The sequence below is a fragment of the Corvus cornix genome, chromosome 13 (assembly GCF_000738735.6).
Source record: "Corvus cornix cornix isolate S_Up_H32 chromosome 13, ASM73873v5, whole genome shotgun sequence".
NCBI classification, from domain to species: Eukaryota; Metazoa; Chordata; class Aves; order Passeriformes; family Corvidae; genus Corvus; species Corvus cornix.
The window spans coordinates 7,492,748-7,510,569 of record NC_046343.1 but is presented as its reverse complement, the minus strand read 5'-3'; the positions used below and the strand labels follow the sequence as shown (position 1 = coordinate 7,510,569).

Below are 17,822 nucleotides of genomic sequence, written 5' to 3'. Positions count from 1 at the left end.
GGTGCTGAGTGGCTCAGCACTCAATCCATGAGCTCAACATCTCCAAAAATCAGCTTCTCCCTCCTCAGAGCTCTCCTCCCACGTCTCCCAGGGTTGCAGGCTGCCTTGGACTGCACATCAGAGAAACAAAGGCAGCCACCTTGCACTCACACACTCATGTTTGTGTTCTCTGCTAGCTGCAGACTCACAAAGAGACACCCACTTCAGCAAGTTCAGTAACCTTTTATTTGTGCCCGTTGTCACTGGGCTGAGTTCGAAGTGGCACATGCAGCAGTGGTGATGAGTTTGCATAGTCCGATTTACAGCAGTGGCTGATAACCAGCATGAGGGCACTAATAGACTTTTACACAACATGTTGGTGGCTGCTCCAGTTTATCCCTCACCTCTTTTGTTATGTCTCAACCCACATCTAGTTCTAAACAAATACGTTCCTTAGGTGTGGACCTTGGAAAACTGGCATGAATCCATGTTCTGTGCCATGGGCTGAAGGCAGAGCTGCTGGAGAATAGGCAACACATGGCACTTCCCTTTGGCAACTCACTGGGAAACTCAGACTGAGAAGAAATTGCTTTTATATGTCCAGTTTTTCTAAAACTGTCCTTGTTTTGGATTGTTGTTTCTGCATCAGACACAATGGAGCCACCACATGTGGAGCACTTGGCACACAAAGTGCCATGGGGGAAAAATATCCCCCGAAGAGCTCAGCAGTTCCTGCCAGTGCTGGGCAGTGAGCAAGGAGGTGTTAAAAGCTCAGGTGAGGGTGGATTTCTCACAGGGGGCTGTCGATTTGCAGGTGGTCTGTTAAGGCAGGCAGGAGGGAGCAGCACTTGAAGATGAGGACAGTGATGAGGGACAGAGGAGTGGGTCATGCTGTGAGAAGCTGGAGGATGTTCAGCCCTACATAGTGAGAGAGGAAGAAATGCAGGATGCCCAGGGCTGACATTGCAATGAGAATCCAGAGAACTCCAGCGCTGAAGTACATCGGGGCGAGCCTGGTGGGAGAGAGGCAGCTGCTGACACTGAGCTTCCCGCCTGGGAACAGCCCCTTCCTCCCTGCAGAAGTGGGGTGGAAAGGCAGCCCCTGGCTGTCCCCTGCCTCCTGCGTGGGGTCCCATGCTCTGCTTCCACCTCAAGGGAGCAAACACACATACCCAAAAGGGCTTGGGGAAGCTCCAGCCTTGTCCAGTACCTGTGTTGCTGCCCAGCCCTGTATCCATGTTCACATTATGCCACAGAGACAAGGCTGAGTCATGCAGGAACCCCAAAGCATCCAAGAGTCCTGAGCTTCCCCAAAGCACATTATGTTCCCAAATACAAACCCCTCAAGGGTTACCCTGTGCTCCCCTGAGTGCTGCTGTATGCGTGTGTGTGTGTGTGTGCAAGAGTGTATCAGTGTGTGTGTGCAAGAGTGTGTAAGTAAGTGTGTAAGAGCATGCAAGAGTGTGTGTGACTGTTTTCACCTTTCTGAGGATGATGTCTTGTATCCCATAAAGTAGCAGTAGCGGGCGCAGAGATAGAGCAGACCCAAGGCTGCAGCCAGACCTGTGATTAGGAGAGATGACAGTGACCATCTCCAAAAGCTTTTCAGAGCTACTTGGAACCAAGGAGGTAGCCCAAAGTGAAGGAATAGAGACTCTGTGTCCTCTGGCTCTACCCTCCCATCAGAGACAGAATTACTGCTGAATTTATTGTTCAGACATCGAGCAGGACCTGAGAACTGAGGCAGCACCCAGGGGAACAGATCCAGTGACAAACCAGGTAATGGGATATTCTCACCTTGATGGAAGAAGAGCCCAGCCTGCCACAGAAGTGCCAGGAAGATAGGAAAATACTCAGAGGAGTTCACCCTGGCAGGAAAGAGAAAGGTCATAAACTAGGGAAAGGAAGGAAGTTCTTCCTCTTTTGCTTCCCCTAGCAGTTTCCAGACCCTGGAGGCTTTTGCTTTTTAGACCTGATGTTGTCATAAAAAGCCTCCAGGCTTGCACCTTTCCCTGCAGTTCCTGTCCCAGCTTTATTCACAGAAATCAAACAGTGGAAGGGTCTCCAGGGCACAAGAAATTAAGTGAAAGATTCCCAGGTCTGACTGTGCACAGAAAGGCTCTATGAACCACTGCCACTGCCCCTTCCCAAGTTCTGCAGCTCAAACCCTGTTGTCAATGCCCCAAAGCCTTGAGCAGATAAGGCCAGAGCATCCTGGGCTTTGTGCAGGAGTTGGAGGGAGCACATAACTGTTGGGATTGTTTGTATGCCATGCCCTGTCCTCCCAAAGGCACAGTAGCACGAAAAGATGCTGGATGAAGCTGAGTCTAGGCTGGTGAAGGAGCAAAGAACGGGATGGCTGAGGGGATCCAGCTCCAGCTACTCAGTTGCTTTTTTTCCAGTGGTCAGCTACAACAAAAGTGGAAGCTCCTCCCTCCCCAGTGCAGCCCTAGCACAGAAGTCACAGCAGAGAAGCTGGATTATCCTCATCCCAGCTCCAGCTGAGATCTCTCTGGGAACTTGTCCTTCCCCGTGAGTGAGATTCAGAGCAGGGCTGAAGGTGCCTGAGGTTTGGACACCACTTGGACAAAACCAACCTAAGTCTCAGGCACCAAGGGTTATGTCTTTAGGAGCCCTTCACTGTACAGCAGATTCCTGTGTAGTTTCTATCAGCAATGGCTGGTTTAGGACTCAAGACCCAACCCAATCCTGATGTTGACTCTTCAACCCATTAATTAACCTCGAGGGAGGTGAGTAATTGCTTAATTACAGTCCCAGGAAAGGAATAGCAAAGCAGGGGAAAGGCAGTGTGATTACACGAGATCTGACAAACGTCAGGTAAGAGGAGTTTCTTACTGTGCTCGAAAGATCCTTTCAAATTCAGGAGGGCCTGAAATCTTTGGAGGTGAAATGCCAAACAGCCTCCTAGAATAGATCACCTGGAGGAAGAAGTAAGCTGCAGCAAAAGAGAGAAAAGTAGCAGTGGTCAGTCAAGGTGGGGTCAGGAGCTGGCCAGAGGCTGGGGAAAAAGATCTGCAGTCTCCTCCTAACCCCACACCCCCACATAGCAGAGAAAGTTAGAGTAAAGTCCCAGGTACCTTTTAGATAAGCAAAAGGAATGACCCAGAGCTATACTGAAGCAAGGAATATCAATCACGTACCACCAGTGTTATCTGCTTTCTTGCATAATCTGCAGATGGTAATTTCTACAGAAATTGTTACACAATTCAGATGCACTTTGTTACTGACAATTTCAAGGTTTTTTCAATCTTTGAATTTTTTTCCCCTTCTGTATTCTGATATCTGTGTAGGGATGGAACTAATGCCACAGATAAGCCACCCAAACACTGAATTAAATTGTCATGCAATGTGGACCCATGGCTGGGAGATGTTCCATGTGATCCACCACAGCCCATCCTTCCACCTTTTCACATCGCAGAGCTCTTCGTATGCACACATATTCATGCACTGCAGGAGCTGCTGTAAGACCAAAGAGGGAAATCCTACATGTTTGTAGAGGGAAAGATCTACCAAAAAATTTCTGAATGGAGGGGGTAGGTCAGTTCAGAGAAAAGGCTTCCTATTCACCATTTGGTTGAATGTTTTCCAGAACCCAGACAAGATATCAGTTCACTGTCTGAAAAGCAGTGCCAGTGCCACAGGAGACATTAAATATGAAAGGAAAAGAAAATCAGTGGAGTTACAGCAGATTGATCCAGCAAGTATTTGAGCACACATATCCGATCATCCCTACCTTGCTCCAGGACTCCCAGGATTGTCACAGCGGCCAGCCAATGAATCTGATCCAACATACTGACTTCTCCAGACCCTAGAAAATCTTATTTCTTGATCAGAAGTTCCTCTGGCCAGGTTCAGTCCTTCCTGATGTGGCAGTTGGCAATGGTAGCTGGCAGCCTAGGTTTGTTCTAACTGAACAAACAAAGCAAAGATTTTGTGTGTGTTACTGACACCCAGGAGGAGCCTGGCTTGCCCATTATCATATGCACTGTGGAAATGTAAATCAGTGGAGACAGGCTTAATGGAGTATTTCCGTTCCCACCCACCCTTTTCCAGGAACAGAGTTATGAGGAAGTGGAAAAGCCAAGAGAGAGACAAATGTGAGAGATAAGGGAACTGGGAGCTGAATGGATGGACAAATCTCAATAGCCCACTAATCCACTCTCCCCAGGGCATCTGCTTTAGGCCAAGGCACATCCCTTTCCATGATGTTGCAGGAGGTACCAAAGCCCTGCGTGGGCTGTTAAGTCACGCGAGAGCACAGGCAGCATTCCAAGGTATATATCCCTGTGTACATAATCCGACGTACACTCTGGGTAGCATGTGTTGGGCACAGAGAATGACTTCGGGCCACAACACTGAGACAGCCTCGAATAAAGCCCCTGCATGAAAAACCCTCTGAGAGGGTAAGACAGGATGTGATAAAGTATAAAAGGTCTTTAGATCTGTCCTGCACAATGATATTTTATCTGATGATGGGTCCTGCAGAATGACTGTCACCCACCAAGGGAGTTTCAGAGCCAACCCTTGTCCCAGAAAGGCTGGGAGATGTGCACTTAAGGCTTCTGATCAATCCTCAGCCCAATGAATTCTCATCATAAACACCAGAGTGAGTTCTTTGTGGGGAAAACCTGCAGAATTCATCAGGACATAGCAAAAAGAAAATTACATTTTCACGTGTCAGGAGAGACCCATTTATTTAGTTCCCATCTAACAGCACAAAGCTGGCACAGACAAAAGCTGCTGAGACCACCAGGTTTGTTTCCTTCCTCTCTCTTCATTTGAAGAATTCTCCCATCAGACCAGGGAAAAAGGAAAGTGGATTAACACAAAGTGATCGTTGAACACCACTATATAGAAAGTTATATTAAAGCAGTTTACAGAAATTACATCATATGCCTGATGTCTTTGACAGGCTTTCTAAGAAGCAATATGCTGGTTCTGGTTTTCTGCCTCTCTATAAGGTGTAAAGGCACCCGAAATGGCTATAACAATGTCCCAGCTTAGTATTTTTCCAAATATCAAATACACGCCCCATTGTTTTTCAAACACCAGCTCTAAGATTAATTCCTTTATTTCAGAATTGAACCTTTTTCATTGCAGTGACTGTTTAGAAATATGAGGAACATTGTGTTTTGTTTTCTTCTATTTAGTTGTCAAAGAAATTAAGAACTCCCCTGTGTCAGCTCAAGAAGGGCAGAGGCCTTGCAGTGCATAATGATGTTTGATTTCCCTCTGCTCCTGTCTGATAACAGACTGTTAGTGAAAGAAAATAAAGAAAACAACTGAACAGAAAAGATTTGAGTTTACACCTCCATCAGATGACAGTGCAGTGTAAGCTGCATCAACAGTGTGAAATGTGTGTAATGGAATCTGGGCCAGGAGGAGCTGCACAGGCTGCCATAGAGCGTTCCTGGTCTCCAGATCATCATCAGACACAAAACACTTCTAGTGTCATCATCTAGCATGGTCTAAATATAATAAAGGCCAACAGAAATATGAATGAATAAACAAGCACAGATGTCTCCCCCCTCCTCCTCCCTCCTCCGTAAGCATAATTTTTCAAGCTGTTTTTAAACTCCTGAAGAGCACAACGTTTTTCTTGTCCCTGTTTCTCACCATCAGAACTCGTTTTATTTTCAATTCTCCCTCAGTGCTTACAAGGAAGAGGCACAAGTATCCCGGTCCCAGCACCAAATGCCCCTGGATGACAGACTGTCGTGGGTGGGCAGCCTCCGCACCTGTGGACCGCAGCGGATTGCAAAACCTTACCCTCCGAGGCTGACACGGACCAGTTCCCTTCCAGGCAAAGACGAATCCTGCAGTCCTAGGTGCACCCCAGGATGGATTTGTTGAGCAGGAGCTACTGAAATGCTGTAACCCTGTCCCAATCCCCAGCTCTGCACTCCAGGTTATGCCCTGTGAATGTGTCCCTGCATCAAAAGGCACAGACCAAAGTCCTCATACCTCCCACTGAGTCATCACTGGAGGCATTACTCTGTGCCCATGGCTGCCTCTGCCACCTCTTCCTGCAGCCAGTAATCCTTTCTGCCTCCTAATTTTCACTTCAGGGATGCACTTTGAGGTGGACTGCGACACCAATAGGGATTAAAAATCATCTTTGGCGAGAAAAATGATCAACACAATGCCTTGGAGGAGTTTTAAGCATCCATAGAGTTTGCAGCACCTATTACTTGCCCGGAGCAGCAGGGCAAGGAGAAGCCAGCAGTGCTGAGTCCAGCACCATTACATGCAGTAAGATTCCCTGGAAATGTATTTCAGGAGCGTACAACAGCTTGAGAGCTTTCTGTCAGTGGAAGGGAGAACATTTTGCAGATGAGCAACTTACCCTTCAGCTGTGAAGCATGGAGGTGCCTCGTTCTTCCAATCCTATTGCACAAATATGGAAGTATTTTCTAATGCAGGTCATACTTGTGCTTCCTTTCCTCCGAATCCTTTTGCAGCCACTGTGGATATCCAAACCCGTGACTGTGGAACTGCTTGTGAGAACAATTACTGTCTTTGTAACAACCACACAGAAAAAAAGAGGGGAGGGTTTATTCAAAAGAATTTTTTCTCACAGAGAAGAAAGAATTTTACTAGTTCAAGAGAAAGAAAGAGAGCTCAGCTCCCAGCAACTCAAGTCTGTTCAAGTACAGCTCCTCAGGGTGGGGTGGTGGGGTTGGCGATGCGCCTTCCTGAGCTCCCATTCATTCCCATGGAGGCTTCTCTTAAACTCAGACTAACGTATTGAGATTTTCCTGGAATTCTTGGATTTTCCATCTGTGAAAGGAAGGACAGGCTAAAAATATGGCAAGAAAAAACCCCAATTCATTATTTTTCCCCTTAGGAACTGGCCACATGTTCCCAGGAACTGCAGAACTGCATACAATTTCTGCTCTGTGATTCCCAACAGGACTCAGAGTAAGCCATGAGCTGGCTGAGATCTCCTGAGTGCTTTGAAATGTGTCCTGGGTTCTGCATTTTGATATAACCATAAAAACTCTGCATAACAAGAATTACCATATCTTCCTAAAATGAGCATCTATCCAGAGGTTCCTCCTCTCACAAAGTAAAAGAGCAGGTGGTTGGTTTTATCAGCAACATCCAGGTTGGCATTATACAATGCACTTCTTGGAGTACAAACTCAGTGTGTATTGGAGATGTGCCTTAGCCTGTTCATCAAGGCTGATTTCAGACCATATTCCTGGCATTTATATATCTATGGTGGATCAAAGCGATCACATAAATGTTCACAAATATTTAGTTACAGCAAAATTTCTAGGGGCCAAACCAATCTCTGGGCTGTTTGAATGCTACTACTGCATGGAGCAGGACCACAGCCAAGCACCTATTGACAGCACTTCTCATCTCAGTAAAGGTGAAGGGCTTCACTTTAGAGATCAAACAGGGAAAACATACAAAGTAATTTTCTAAAAAGCAAGATGGAAAGCCAAGTCTTTGGAAAGAATATCTATACTCATTTATTTAGGGATAGTTTGGAGATATTTTTTTAAAGCTTTCTTCTGATGGAGTTTGGTGAGCTTTATCCATATACACCTTAAGTCTGACTGGAGGGCACATCAGTATAAAAGCAATGCCAAAAACTCTCCCCTTAATTCATCATCAGAAGGCACTGGTATATGCAAATGAATTATATCCCTTCATTTATGATCAACATCTGTTAAAAATATTAATTGTCTCTCTTGCCCTGCCTTGTCTTGTGTTATTGTCACACAAGGTAAGCCTTTTCCATGTGTTTTGCCAATTTTCCTACCTCCTGTTCAACAGAAAGTCAGGAATAGCTAATAAACAAAAAGGAACAATGCCAGAAAGTGGCTAGCTCGAAGAATAAATCTCTGGAGTGATAAGTGCATATATCAGGGAGGGGACGGATTTCCCTTTGCAGAGGGACAAACAAGCCTTTCAAACATCTTTGGAAGCTCTTATGTTAACATACACTTAGTATTATCCTATAATGATGTGGGGGGAAAATTGCAAGTGTACATCAAAATACATCAAAGGCTGCAGAGTGGTCATGGAGTACAGCTTCCCTTTTCCTAAATTATAGAGGTGAAGAAATAGAGCTGTTTAGCATTTCTATCTTGTTTGGACCAGCACACCCAGATGCTGGCTGGCCCTACCTGGTTATGAGATAAAGCTGGGAAAGGCATTGGAGAGGGGCAGAGTGAGGACAGCTCTAAGGAGACATTTTTCAGGGGGAAGATTGGAATTCCTAATAGGTCTCCTGCTAAGAAGAGACTCTTGGCTTGTCAGAAACAGGGAAAGAGTCAGGGGAATTTGCCTGAAGTGGGGAGGTGTTGCTGTGCAAGGTCGTATCTTCACGGATGGGGCAATCAGGAGGGCACTGGTCCCTCTGCATTATGGTGACTTTTCACACCAAAGTTCTGTGCCTCATGGGGTTGGGGGAAAGGAGATGGTTTGGGGGGAGATCTGCCATAGGTCCTCACTGGAGATGCTCTTCTGTCCTTGCTTAGTGCTGTGGGACTGTGCCTGAACCCGAGTCCTGCTGAGTGTCCTGCCCTCTTGTCACCCTGCCCATAACACTGGGCCACAGCTCAGCCAGACAAAAACAGAGGGTAAGACCACAGACCGTCCAGACATCAGCATGAGGCCCATGGACAAGCTTGTGCAAGGGCAGAAGGCACCAAGGGCAGGAAACGGGCATGTTTCTGTAAAGCTCCTCTGACGTCAGCAGTCTCAAAAGTTTTGAAATATATCTTCAGAATGAATCATAGGCAAATGCTGTGGATGAGAGTAGATCATAATTTGGACTGTTCTTTTAACTCCTTTACTGTCATGCCCCCAGAAGATGCCCCAAGTGATGTGCTGGCAGGGAATGGAGCCCAGGTACCGGGTGGGACACTGCCAGTGAGGCGCACACACACCGTGCTGCAGCTGTGAGGCTGCAAGTGCAGTGGAAGCAGAGTGAGGAGTCTGCCTGGGTTACATAAAGCCCTGAGCACAGAGGAACACAAACAGGCTCTGTTTCTGCTCTCATCTCCAAAGGAGAAATTAAACAGAGCCAGCCACTACATCTGCTGGCACAGGACCAGGGAGACAGCAGCAACTACGGGTCCTGGGAGCAAGATGTGAGTGTGGGAGCAGAAGGGTTTTTGGTTCCTGGCCATCATTTCCTGTGGCCTTTGTGTGTCAGAGACTGGCCAAGGTCAAGCTGCCCTGTGTGTACTTGACACTGGTGGCAACTGCATGGAGAGTGGGGCAGGGGACAGTCCCTGGGGAGAGCTGCCACAGGAATGTGACTGCTCCAGCCTCATATGGAACCCAGATGCTGTGTGAAGGCTGACCCAGCTCTGCTGTCCCCCAGCAAGGGCAGGTAACTCCTATCCCCAGCATCTCAAGTTAGGGGGCACCATTTAAGGTATCAAAAGTGGAAACTTCATCTGAGCCTTTCCCTTTCTGTCCCAGCTCCTGGGTTGCAAAGTTGGGCTAAGAGCAGTCCCAGAGGTGCCACTGGGACCAGACACCCATGCTGGCACCTGTCTTCTTCCAGCATCTTCTGAGCAACTTCAGCCTCCCCAGCTGTGGAGGTGCTGGCCCACAGATGCAGGCAGTGAGGGGCTGTGCCCTGGGATGCCAGGACAGACAGACAGGGTTAGAAAATCTTTCTGTTCCCAGAGGCCTTTAAGAAGTATCAACAACAGGGAGCTTTGGCCAAACATGAGAAGCCACCTCTCAGCAGTTGTAAATTGGTGACCAATCCCACACTGGGACAAAGGACTTGCTTTAGAAAAAAGCTGGGTTTATTTTAAGGGTGTGAAATGGTTGCATGACACAATAGTGTAAAAGAATTTAATGACCAGAAACAGTGCTAAATACCAGACTTGCCTGCACACCCTTGCTTTTAACCACTGGGAGGCTGAAATGGCAGTTGAAGCGATGCTAATTTGGTCACTCTGCCTCCCAAAGCCTGGAAGCAGGATAGATGGTGTCTGTAAGTGCTCTGACAAGAAGAGGATTCATTGAGTGACACGGGGCAGTTATTGAGCTCCTTGCTAGAGCTGTTCTACTGGCACCCTGGACCTCTGCTGGGGAGAAAGGCAGAAAGAACCTGCTGTAACTCCAGAATTTCCTGTAGCCTTTACACAAGAAGTATTCCACTGTTCCAGTTTCCTGACATAATTCCACTGCCCTCTCATAGCGAGGTGCATTCAATGTCTAAGGAAGACTTTCTTAGTGATACAAATCCCTCAGAAGCCATCACGCTTGTCCTCAAACCATGTGGTCACAGTGGTTTAGATTTTTGCCTGTGAGGGCAATAAGGTGAGATGGACAGTACTGGGATGTCCATCCTGCTGCCTGTTGCACCACACTTTAGAACACCCATTTTCCAGCATCCACCTATCTGCTCCATACTGCACAGGATACTGGGATGCTGCCTAACTTGACATGTCTTGATGGTGGCCACTCCTGTTAGGAAAATTCTCAGTGCCAAGCCAGTGCTTGATGCCTCCTGGCTATGCCAGCTTCAGTCTGCAGGACAGCATCCATTCCCTGCCTCCCAGCACTGCAGGATTGGAGCAGGCTTTTATCCAGGGTCTGGGGAGGCAAAGCACAGTTCAGCACAGCACACAGGAGCCTGGGCTGTGCTGTTTGAAAGCCCTGATGTGAGTGCTGGTATTAGCTGTTTTACATCACAATTTAGTGCTTTTGTTCAGTACTTGCAGAGATGCAAAACGAATACAGTCTTTTGGTACAGCACTTATCAGGGACCAGTGTTAAAGTTATTACTAAAGCAAACAGAAAAATCTCCACCTATAATTTCCAGAGGTTCAATATTTACAATAACACAGTCAGCTACTATCTGCAGAACACTTTTTTTTTTATTCCTGTGAAAATCAGCTAAAATCACTCCCAAAGTCCTCAAATGATCAACACTTCTGGAATTTAACACTTATCATACCAGTGGATCCTCTTCCTCCTAAATATAGGGTTTCTTATCCAGATACATACAGGTAGACTTTTTTAATGTATATATATGTTTTTAATATATATATAAAAATCTATGAAGAGCTGGAAAGCAGACCCTGGCTTGTAATCAGTTAAAAAAATTACTAAACAATTAGAAACAAATTTAATGCCAAATTTAATTTGGGGATTTTTGAGTTTGCCTCAGATTTACATCTGTATATTCATAAAAGGAAAAGGATCTCTGATTCTTTTTGGTGCCTTGTAAAAACATATCAGAAAACATCCTATAACAAAAGTCTGCCTAGGATTGCAGAAAGCTCACAGCTCAGCCCACTTTTACCTTGGATGGGGCTTGTCCAGCAGAAACAAAAGGAAAGGCCCTTGTCACTGAGTTGATGGACAAATTAAAAATGTACTCATGCACAGGACAAAGTCTTAGATTAAAGTACCCCAAGAAAATGAAGAGAATGTTGAGCTTCTACAAAGTAAGTCAGTGAGTGATTCCAGTTCCACGTATATGCACTTGCAGAAAGGAGAGTCTGGTGGGGGAGACATTTAGAACCAATGAAAGAAATGAATTGGAAATGTAAAATCAAAATAGTGAGCTTATTTAATATGCACTTGATAGTTATAACCCACAGTTTCTACAAAGTCAAATGAGGGGGCAGCTCAGCTCAGCCTCTTCATCTTGGGGGATTTAGCCCACTCTGAAAGAATTCAAGCTCTTACCTAGGCCAGTTTCTTGATGGAAAACTAAAGCACTATATTTTTGACTTTGGAATTTGTGTTTGAGAACACCAACATTCCCTAAGGCACAGCTGGTATTTTTATTAATCTTAATCAGATCTCTCTCTTCATTCCTCCTCATTCTTTCGAGTTTCTATTGAGCTTGGTAGCAACTTGCCTTTGTAATTTGATCTATTTCTTTCAGTTATAATACTTGCCCCATGATTAATTCAAGTCTCGAGTGATAAGATCTAATTCTGAGCTATTCGACTTGAAAATGAAAGGAAAGGCTGTCATGTTTCACTTGTGCAACCTTAACCATTCCCTTGCCTCTTGTGCCAAGCACGTTCTGTGACTGACTAGACCACCTTCATTTCCCTATCTGTCCAAGTAGTAAAGGAAGCCTCTCATCCCCCAACTTCTGCTTGCTTTAATAGCCAGCCAGTTCTAAATCACCACCTCTGCATTCCCTTGGGTTTCTGCATCTCCTAACTCTGCAGAGACTACTGCACCACTTGTTGTACTTGCACACAGCCACAGTGCTGCTTCATAATCCCTGACTCACCATTTTCCCTAGAAACATTGTTAGAATGGCCATGTTTATGGGGTTTTAACAATTTCCAGCTTTCCAGTCAGCTGCACTGAAGACTGGGGCGAAGCTAAAACCAGAACAGTAAAGAACAGCAAGAACATCACACCCTTAGGGCTATGCTGCTCAGTCTCCTTACTCTGAACTGGAAGAAAACCCTGTGGATCCCAGATTCTCAATTACTGTCTTCTTAGGTTGACATGCTCTTGCCTATATTTGCTTTTAAAAAAGGTTATTTGATTTCTGAAATAGCACGAAGCATTGTTTCCTTTCATTCCCCCATAATCAAACAGCAGTGGCAGCAAGGCTCAAACTCAGTAGGTGAGCCTAGAGGACAGGCTCTGCTATTCCCTTGGAACGAGTCAGAACGGGCAGAAATGTTTGGTGTCAATACAGTTATCAGGGCCCTTGTCTCTACTTTGCCATGAACAAGCAGCTCCAAAGCAAAGACCTCTGGTGTGGAGTAGGGCTGCAGGGTTCTCAGGGTGATTGTTGGTGATGTGGACAGCCTTGGCTTCCCACCCAAAGGGTTTTCAATTGTCTACAAAGATAATAAGGACACCACAAGCTGTATCTCAGGTTCACCCTACACTTCGAGGGCCTCCTGGGCAAGATACAATAAAAACATAGACATTCTCATAAAAGAAACCTCCAGCACATCTCCACAGTGCACACCTTTTGCCCATTTCTAGACACTTTTTGGACAGAAGTTCAGACTGACAACAAATGAATGAAAATAAATTTTCCTCTGTAACCAAGGGAGGGAATGCACACATCACTGTAATGTTATTTTGGTTTTGCCAGCCACAGCAATGCAAGAAAATGCAGCATATTCCCACAGAAAATTCCGGAGGATCACCAGGTTGGACCTGTCAAGGTTGCTTTCACTGCACACAGATCATGCAGTGGGTTGGAAGCAGGGGCTTGACGTGGTCCTTCCCTTCACCCTGCTGCCACATCTGTGTTGACCCACTGCTGTCCCTGGGCACAGCATGGCTTGGCAGCCAGGCATCAGGCAGTGACAAAGTCCTCAGCACACTCTTTGTTCCTGCTGGGCTTCGAAGGCCAGGCAGGCGTGGGACCACCTCCGGACCCCACAGCTAATCCTTTCCTAGGAGATGTCTATGACAAATAAAAGCAGCAGCAAATCCTATAAGCCCTTCACTCCTGGCTGCTTTGCTCCCAGCAACCAGGGATGGAAATCTGTTCACCATTTCTGACCAGATAACCCTGGGCATCCGGAGTCTCGGAGGTGCCCACACTTTTTGGGGATGTTGACAAAGGGCTGCCAGGAGCTGGGAGTTCCTGCGAGGCAGAGAAGCGCTGGAGACATGTCTCATTTCTGGAGGCAGAGTTGGATCCTGCAAAACACAGGGATTGTTTACCCCCTTCCTTCCTGGCACACAATAGAGCCTTTTCCTGCAGAAGAGAGGCGGAATTTTAGTACGGCTCTGCAGGGAGGGGAGGGCAGGCGAGACCAGGAAGGGTGTGAGACGGGCCCCAAACCACACGCCCAGTGCAAGTGCCTTGGCGCCGGCTTGGGAGAATCCCGGGCCACGAGGGAGAGCCATAATGCATTTTTGCCACCAGAAGGCAGCGGGGAACTGCGGCTGGGAACAGCTGGTGTTCTCAGGACCTGCCCCAGGGAGAAACAGCAGAAGGAGCTTCTGCCTCTGCTGACTATAACCTGCCTTGTTACACTTCCCTCGTCTAGCCCCTTTCGCTGTCCTTAGGAAACCACAGGAGACTACAGTTTACAGAGAAAGCAATTTTCTTATGAATTTCTTTGGAAAATAGATGTGCATCAAACTTGCCTTGCCCTCCCATCTGCTGAAAGCCTCCGGGGGGAGCATAGGCGTGGATTCCACCCCGGCATGGACCACTCCCCTTGAACAGCTGTGGCACTGCTGTTGTTTTCGGAGAGGGAGCTGAATGTGCGAAGTCCCTCTGTCCTGCAGCTCCAACCTGTGACTCAGTGGTTATTAGGGATACAGTGAATGTACATGAAATCCTTGCTGGCTGGTTGCAGCCACCGTAGCCACAGTGCAGTTGTGCCGTGAACCCTCCCTGTGGGCACTTACTGCTCCCTACATCTCATACAGGATGGGGAAGGAGCCATTACTGGAAAGAGGTTTTCCCTGGGAGGGTTGTTTCTCAGAAGCAAGTGCCTCCTGCACCTTACAGAACTCTCTGACCTACCAAGCACTTGATGGCAATTTAGTAGGTTGTCAAGCTCAGTTTTCCACGTGGGCCATCCACCAGAAGATAATGCTCCATACCAGGGACAACTGAATAGGACATATGTCCCACCTGGGCCGCTCTGACGTATTTCAGCACTTGCCTTCATCAGCAGTTGCACTGGGCATTAGAGGTTCAAGTTCTCAAGTTGCTCAGGCACGTCTACATCTGTGCTGCTCCTCAAAAAGCCAATTCTGCTTATCCAGCAGAGATCAAACCATGTGCCTTTTAGTTGATTTGCTTTCAGCTGGGACAGGTGCCCAACACCAGCCACGGAACTGCCACAAGAGCATGCAGGAGGAAGCCACATGGAGGGTGGAACGCTGGTAATAGAAAGAGAAAGAGGCTCAGTGTAAAACCACATGCAAGATTTAAGTGAAAACAGTAGGGAAGTATAAAAAATAGGGATCAAAAGGACAGCGTGCAAAGCACCGACCACATCTGCGTTTCTGTTTTCCTTAAAAGAAGAACGTGGTGAGGTTTGATCAGACACAGACAAAGACCCATTTAAATGACTGAAATACGTGTTTTCTGTTGTCCAGCGTCTTCAGCTGCAGGAGCTGATGAGTGCAAGTGGGAGAGTGGCCAGTCTGCAGAGGTTACTGAGTTAAGTACAGCTAATTGCTTGTTTACTGACTTCAGTAAATTGGGATTAGGATGGGCCAGGGTTCCAGGTGGTGGCCTTGTGCTGTTTACATAGCAAGTCAGGAATGCAGCAACTCTACATGATTTTGCTTGCTTTTTAAGAGGATGTGATGGGGAAAGCAGGCAGCTGAGAGGGAGCACAGTGCTGAGGCCAGCTCGGTAAGCCCAGAGTTGCATCTGGCTCCAGATGCCTGGCTTCTTGTGCAGGGCTGGAGCAGTTCTTGTCCCCTGAAGCCAAAGGGTGAGTGGGATGTGGGTGGGGGGCTCCTGGCCAATCCTGGCCATGGGGCCTCACCGTGCTTCAGAGTAATCACATGTTGTTATGGGAGAAGAAGATCCTTCCTTTCTTCCTTGCTTCTTTCCTAGAGTCAGTCCGGACATCATCCTGCCCCTCTTCCCCCTAAATAATAAACCCATTTACCTCTTTCCTTTCTCCCTGGGTTATTCTATGTTTTAATGGAATTTCAGTTGCCATTAATCACATCCAATCAGTCTGTCAAAACTTAAGACATTCAGCAGCTTGACCATTGAAAACTGATTTTGTGTTTGTTTGGGGGGCAGTTGTGGTTGGTTGTTTGTTTTTGTTGTGGGTTTGTAAGGTTTTTTGTGGGGTTTCTTGGTTTTTGGTTTTTTTTTTTTTTTTTGTTCCTCAAAACAAAGAACTGCTTCCAAACAAAGAAAGCACAAGCCCTGAGCCAGACAGCCCCCAGCAGTACCGTGCAAGGTGGTACCGACTTGTAGAGGAATTATCACGGAGCCATGAGCAGCTGGGGGAGAGCAGCTATTGTCAGTCACTCTGCTCCAGTGAATTTGAAATGTGTGAGCTAAAGTGGAAAGACTCTGTTCCAGCATAGTGTCTCTCTTTTGGCCTTGCTGCACAGCCCCTCTCTGTGTCCTGGCTCTCAGCTATGGGGATCAAGTGTTTTCTTCTTTGCAAAAGGTTTTGAGCATTGCTGATGCCCTCAGGACACCAAGGTGGTGGCACCTTCTTGCTGTTGCTGGCAAGTCTTCAGGTGGTTGGAGGTTAAATCCAAAGGGTAACCTGCATTTCCCTAGTGAGGGAATAACTCCTGTTGCATGAGTTGCAACCATGCTTGGATACAAATGCCTCAATTATGAGACCCTCAGGGAGGACACAATTCTGGGGATATATGAGGGCCACTCTCAAGCAAACCTTTATCAGGTCCATGAAAGAACTGGTGGAAAGAGGCACAGTAGAAGCCAAATGGTGCCCAGCAAACTGGTGCAATGCCTATGGGAGCCACAAAAGCTGTGTACAACCCATAGAAAACATCAGGATTTCCCTGCCTTATGTCCAGACAAAACCTACACCTACTGTCTTGTCTTGGGTAACTCTGAATTTGTGGGTCCCAGAAGTCTTCTGTAAAGTTCCTGTTCTCAGGGACACTTCCCAGCTTGCGCAAATGGTATCAGGTGGATAGATTGTCTTCTTCCACCTCAGTACTGTGTCTGCCTGTCTCCTTCCACCCCTCTGTGAGTGCTCTGCTACTGCTTCTCTGTTGATTTTTTCTTCTATTTATCTGCTGCATCTCATTACAATTAATTTATAACACTTCTTACATTCCTGTTTATTAGCTCTGAAAATGGCAGGACTTCATTATTACCCTTTTAGATTATTATCCTCTCCCCCTTGTGATAATGTCCGTGCATCTTTTCCCATCCTTTTCTCAAGCATGCTCTCCAGAGATGTCTTTGTATTAAAATGTGTTTTCATGGAAAGCATTCCAGGGCACATGGACATTGCCCCGTACAGAGATGTGAGCTTGTCTTCCCTCCTGCAGTTCAAAGTTTGAAAGAGCAAAAGTCAGTGTTCTCTCACTAGTTGTCTGCCTTGACTGCCTGCTCTCTGCCAGTGTGGTGTCCTTCCTGTCACACTGACCTGCTGGATTTTCCACTCACTTCTTGCCAGTTTTCCAGAGGAGATGAGTCTGAAAAGATGTACTACTAGTGCTTGAAATGCAAGGAGAACTCTAGCAATGTGGCAGTGCCCCACAGGGATTAAGGAAGGAGAAACTCTTCAGAGACTAAGTTAGAGGGAATTAAAGTACCAGTGGAAAGCACATGAGGTTTCTCTGTCTGATAACACTCAGGACAAGAAACATTCCCCAAAATGGAATTATTTAAAGTTCTAGTGCATTTATAGACTGAGCATTGCCTCTCACCTCTGAGGTGTGCATATTCAGGCTCTGCCAGTCTCACCACACTCGTTGATTTCTGCCTTTCCAACTGTACTGCCAAAGTCAGAGAACAACACACTTTCCCAACTGTTTGTCAGTGGGACAAAGCAAATCTGCTGCAATAAAGCCTGAACACACAAAAATGTTTTTCCTTGACAATGTCATGTTTGCCATGTGGTATCTGCCAATCTCTTTCTCTCGTCTTCTCTGCCCTGGCACTCCAGAGTCTAAAAATACCACCTTCTCAGCTGCCAAAGCAGTTAAATCTCTATGCATGTTTCTTCTGTTTCCTTTACTCATCCATTTTGTTTTGTTTTCCTTCTGGATTATCACTCTCTTGTGTTCATTCTGTATTCCTTTTATCTAAGTTCAAACATCTCGAAAATCCCTGCATAGGATATGCTTTTAGCAGATTCTTTTTTTTTTTTTTTAACTTACATTGCTCTGTTCTCGTGGATGACAAAGCAGCACAGGCA

The 17,822-nt window shown here is 46.5% G+C and overlaps 1 protein-coding gene across 2 annotated transcripts; it reads right to left on the bottom strand.

Moving 5' to 3' along the window:
* Positions 1-202: 202 nt before the first annotated feature.
* LOC104689589 (leukotriene C4 synthase-like) lies at positions 203-6,605 on the bottom strand. 2 transcript variants are annotated; one of them, XM_010399776.3, is made up of 6 exons: positions 6,347-6,605; positions 3,734-3,909; positions 2,836-2,935; positions 1,777-1,847; positions 1,461-1,542; positions 203-992 (listed from the first exon to the last, which is right to left on the bottom strand). In XM_010399776.3, exons 2-6 carry the CDS (start codon positions 3,789-3,791, stop codon positions 866-868), a joined length of 438 nt encoding a protein of 145 aa, XP_010398078.1. In that variant the 5' UTR covers positions 3,792-3,909; positions 6,347-6,605; the 3' UTR covers positions 203-865. The 2 variants fall into 2 exon arrangements, with proteins under 2 accessions (XP_010398078.1, XP_010398079.1); XM_010399777.4 differs by lacking the exon at positions 6,347-6,605 and adding an exon at positions 5,770-6,285.
* Between the last annotated feature and the right edge of the window lie 11,217 nt (positions 6,606-17,822).

Excerpts from the sequence above, each read along its gene's own strand:
- LOC104689589 (XM_010399776.3), bottom strand. The coding sequence starts at position 3,791 with ATGTTGGATCAGATTCATTGGCTGGCCGCTGTGACAATCCTGGGAGTC. Across the intron at positions 1,543-1,776 it reads TGGGCTCTTCTTCCATCAAG|GTCTGGCTGCAGCCTTGGGT; the intron begins GTGAGAATATCC and ends TCCTAATCACAG. Across the intron at positions 993-1,460 it reads AAGACATCATCCTCAGAAAG|GCTCGCCCCGATGTACTTCA; the intron begins GTGAAAACAGTC and ends CTCTCCCACCAG.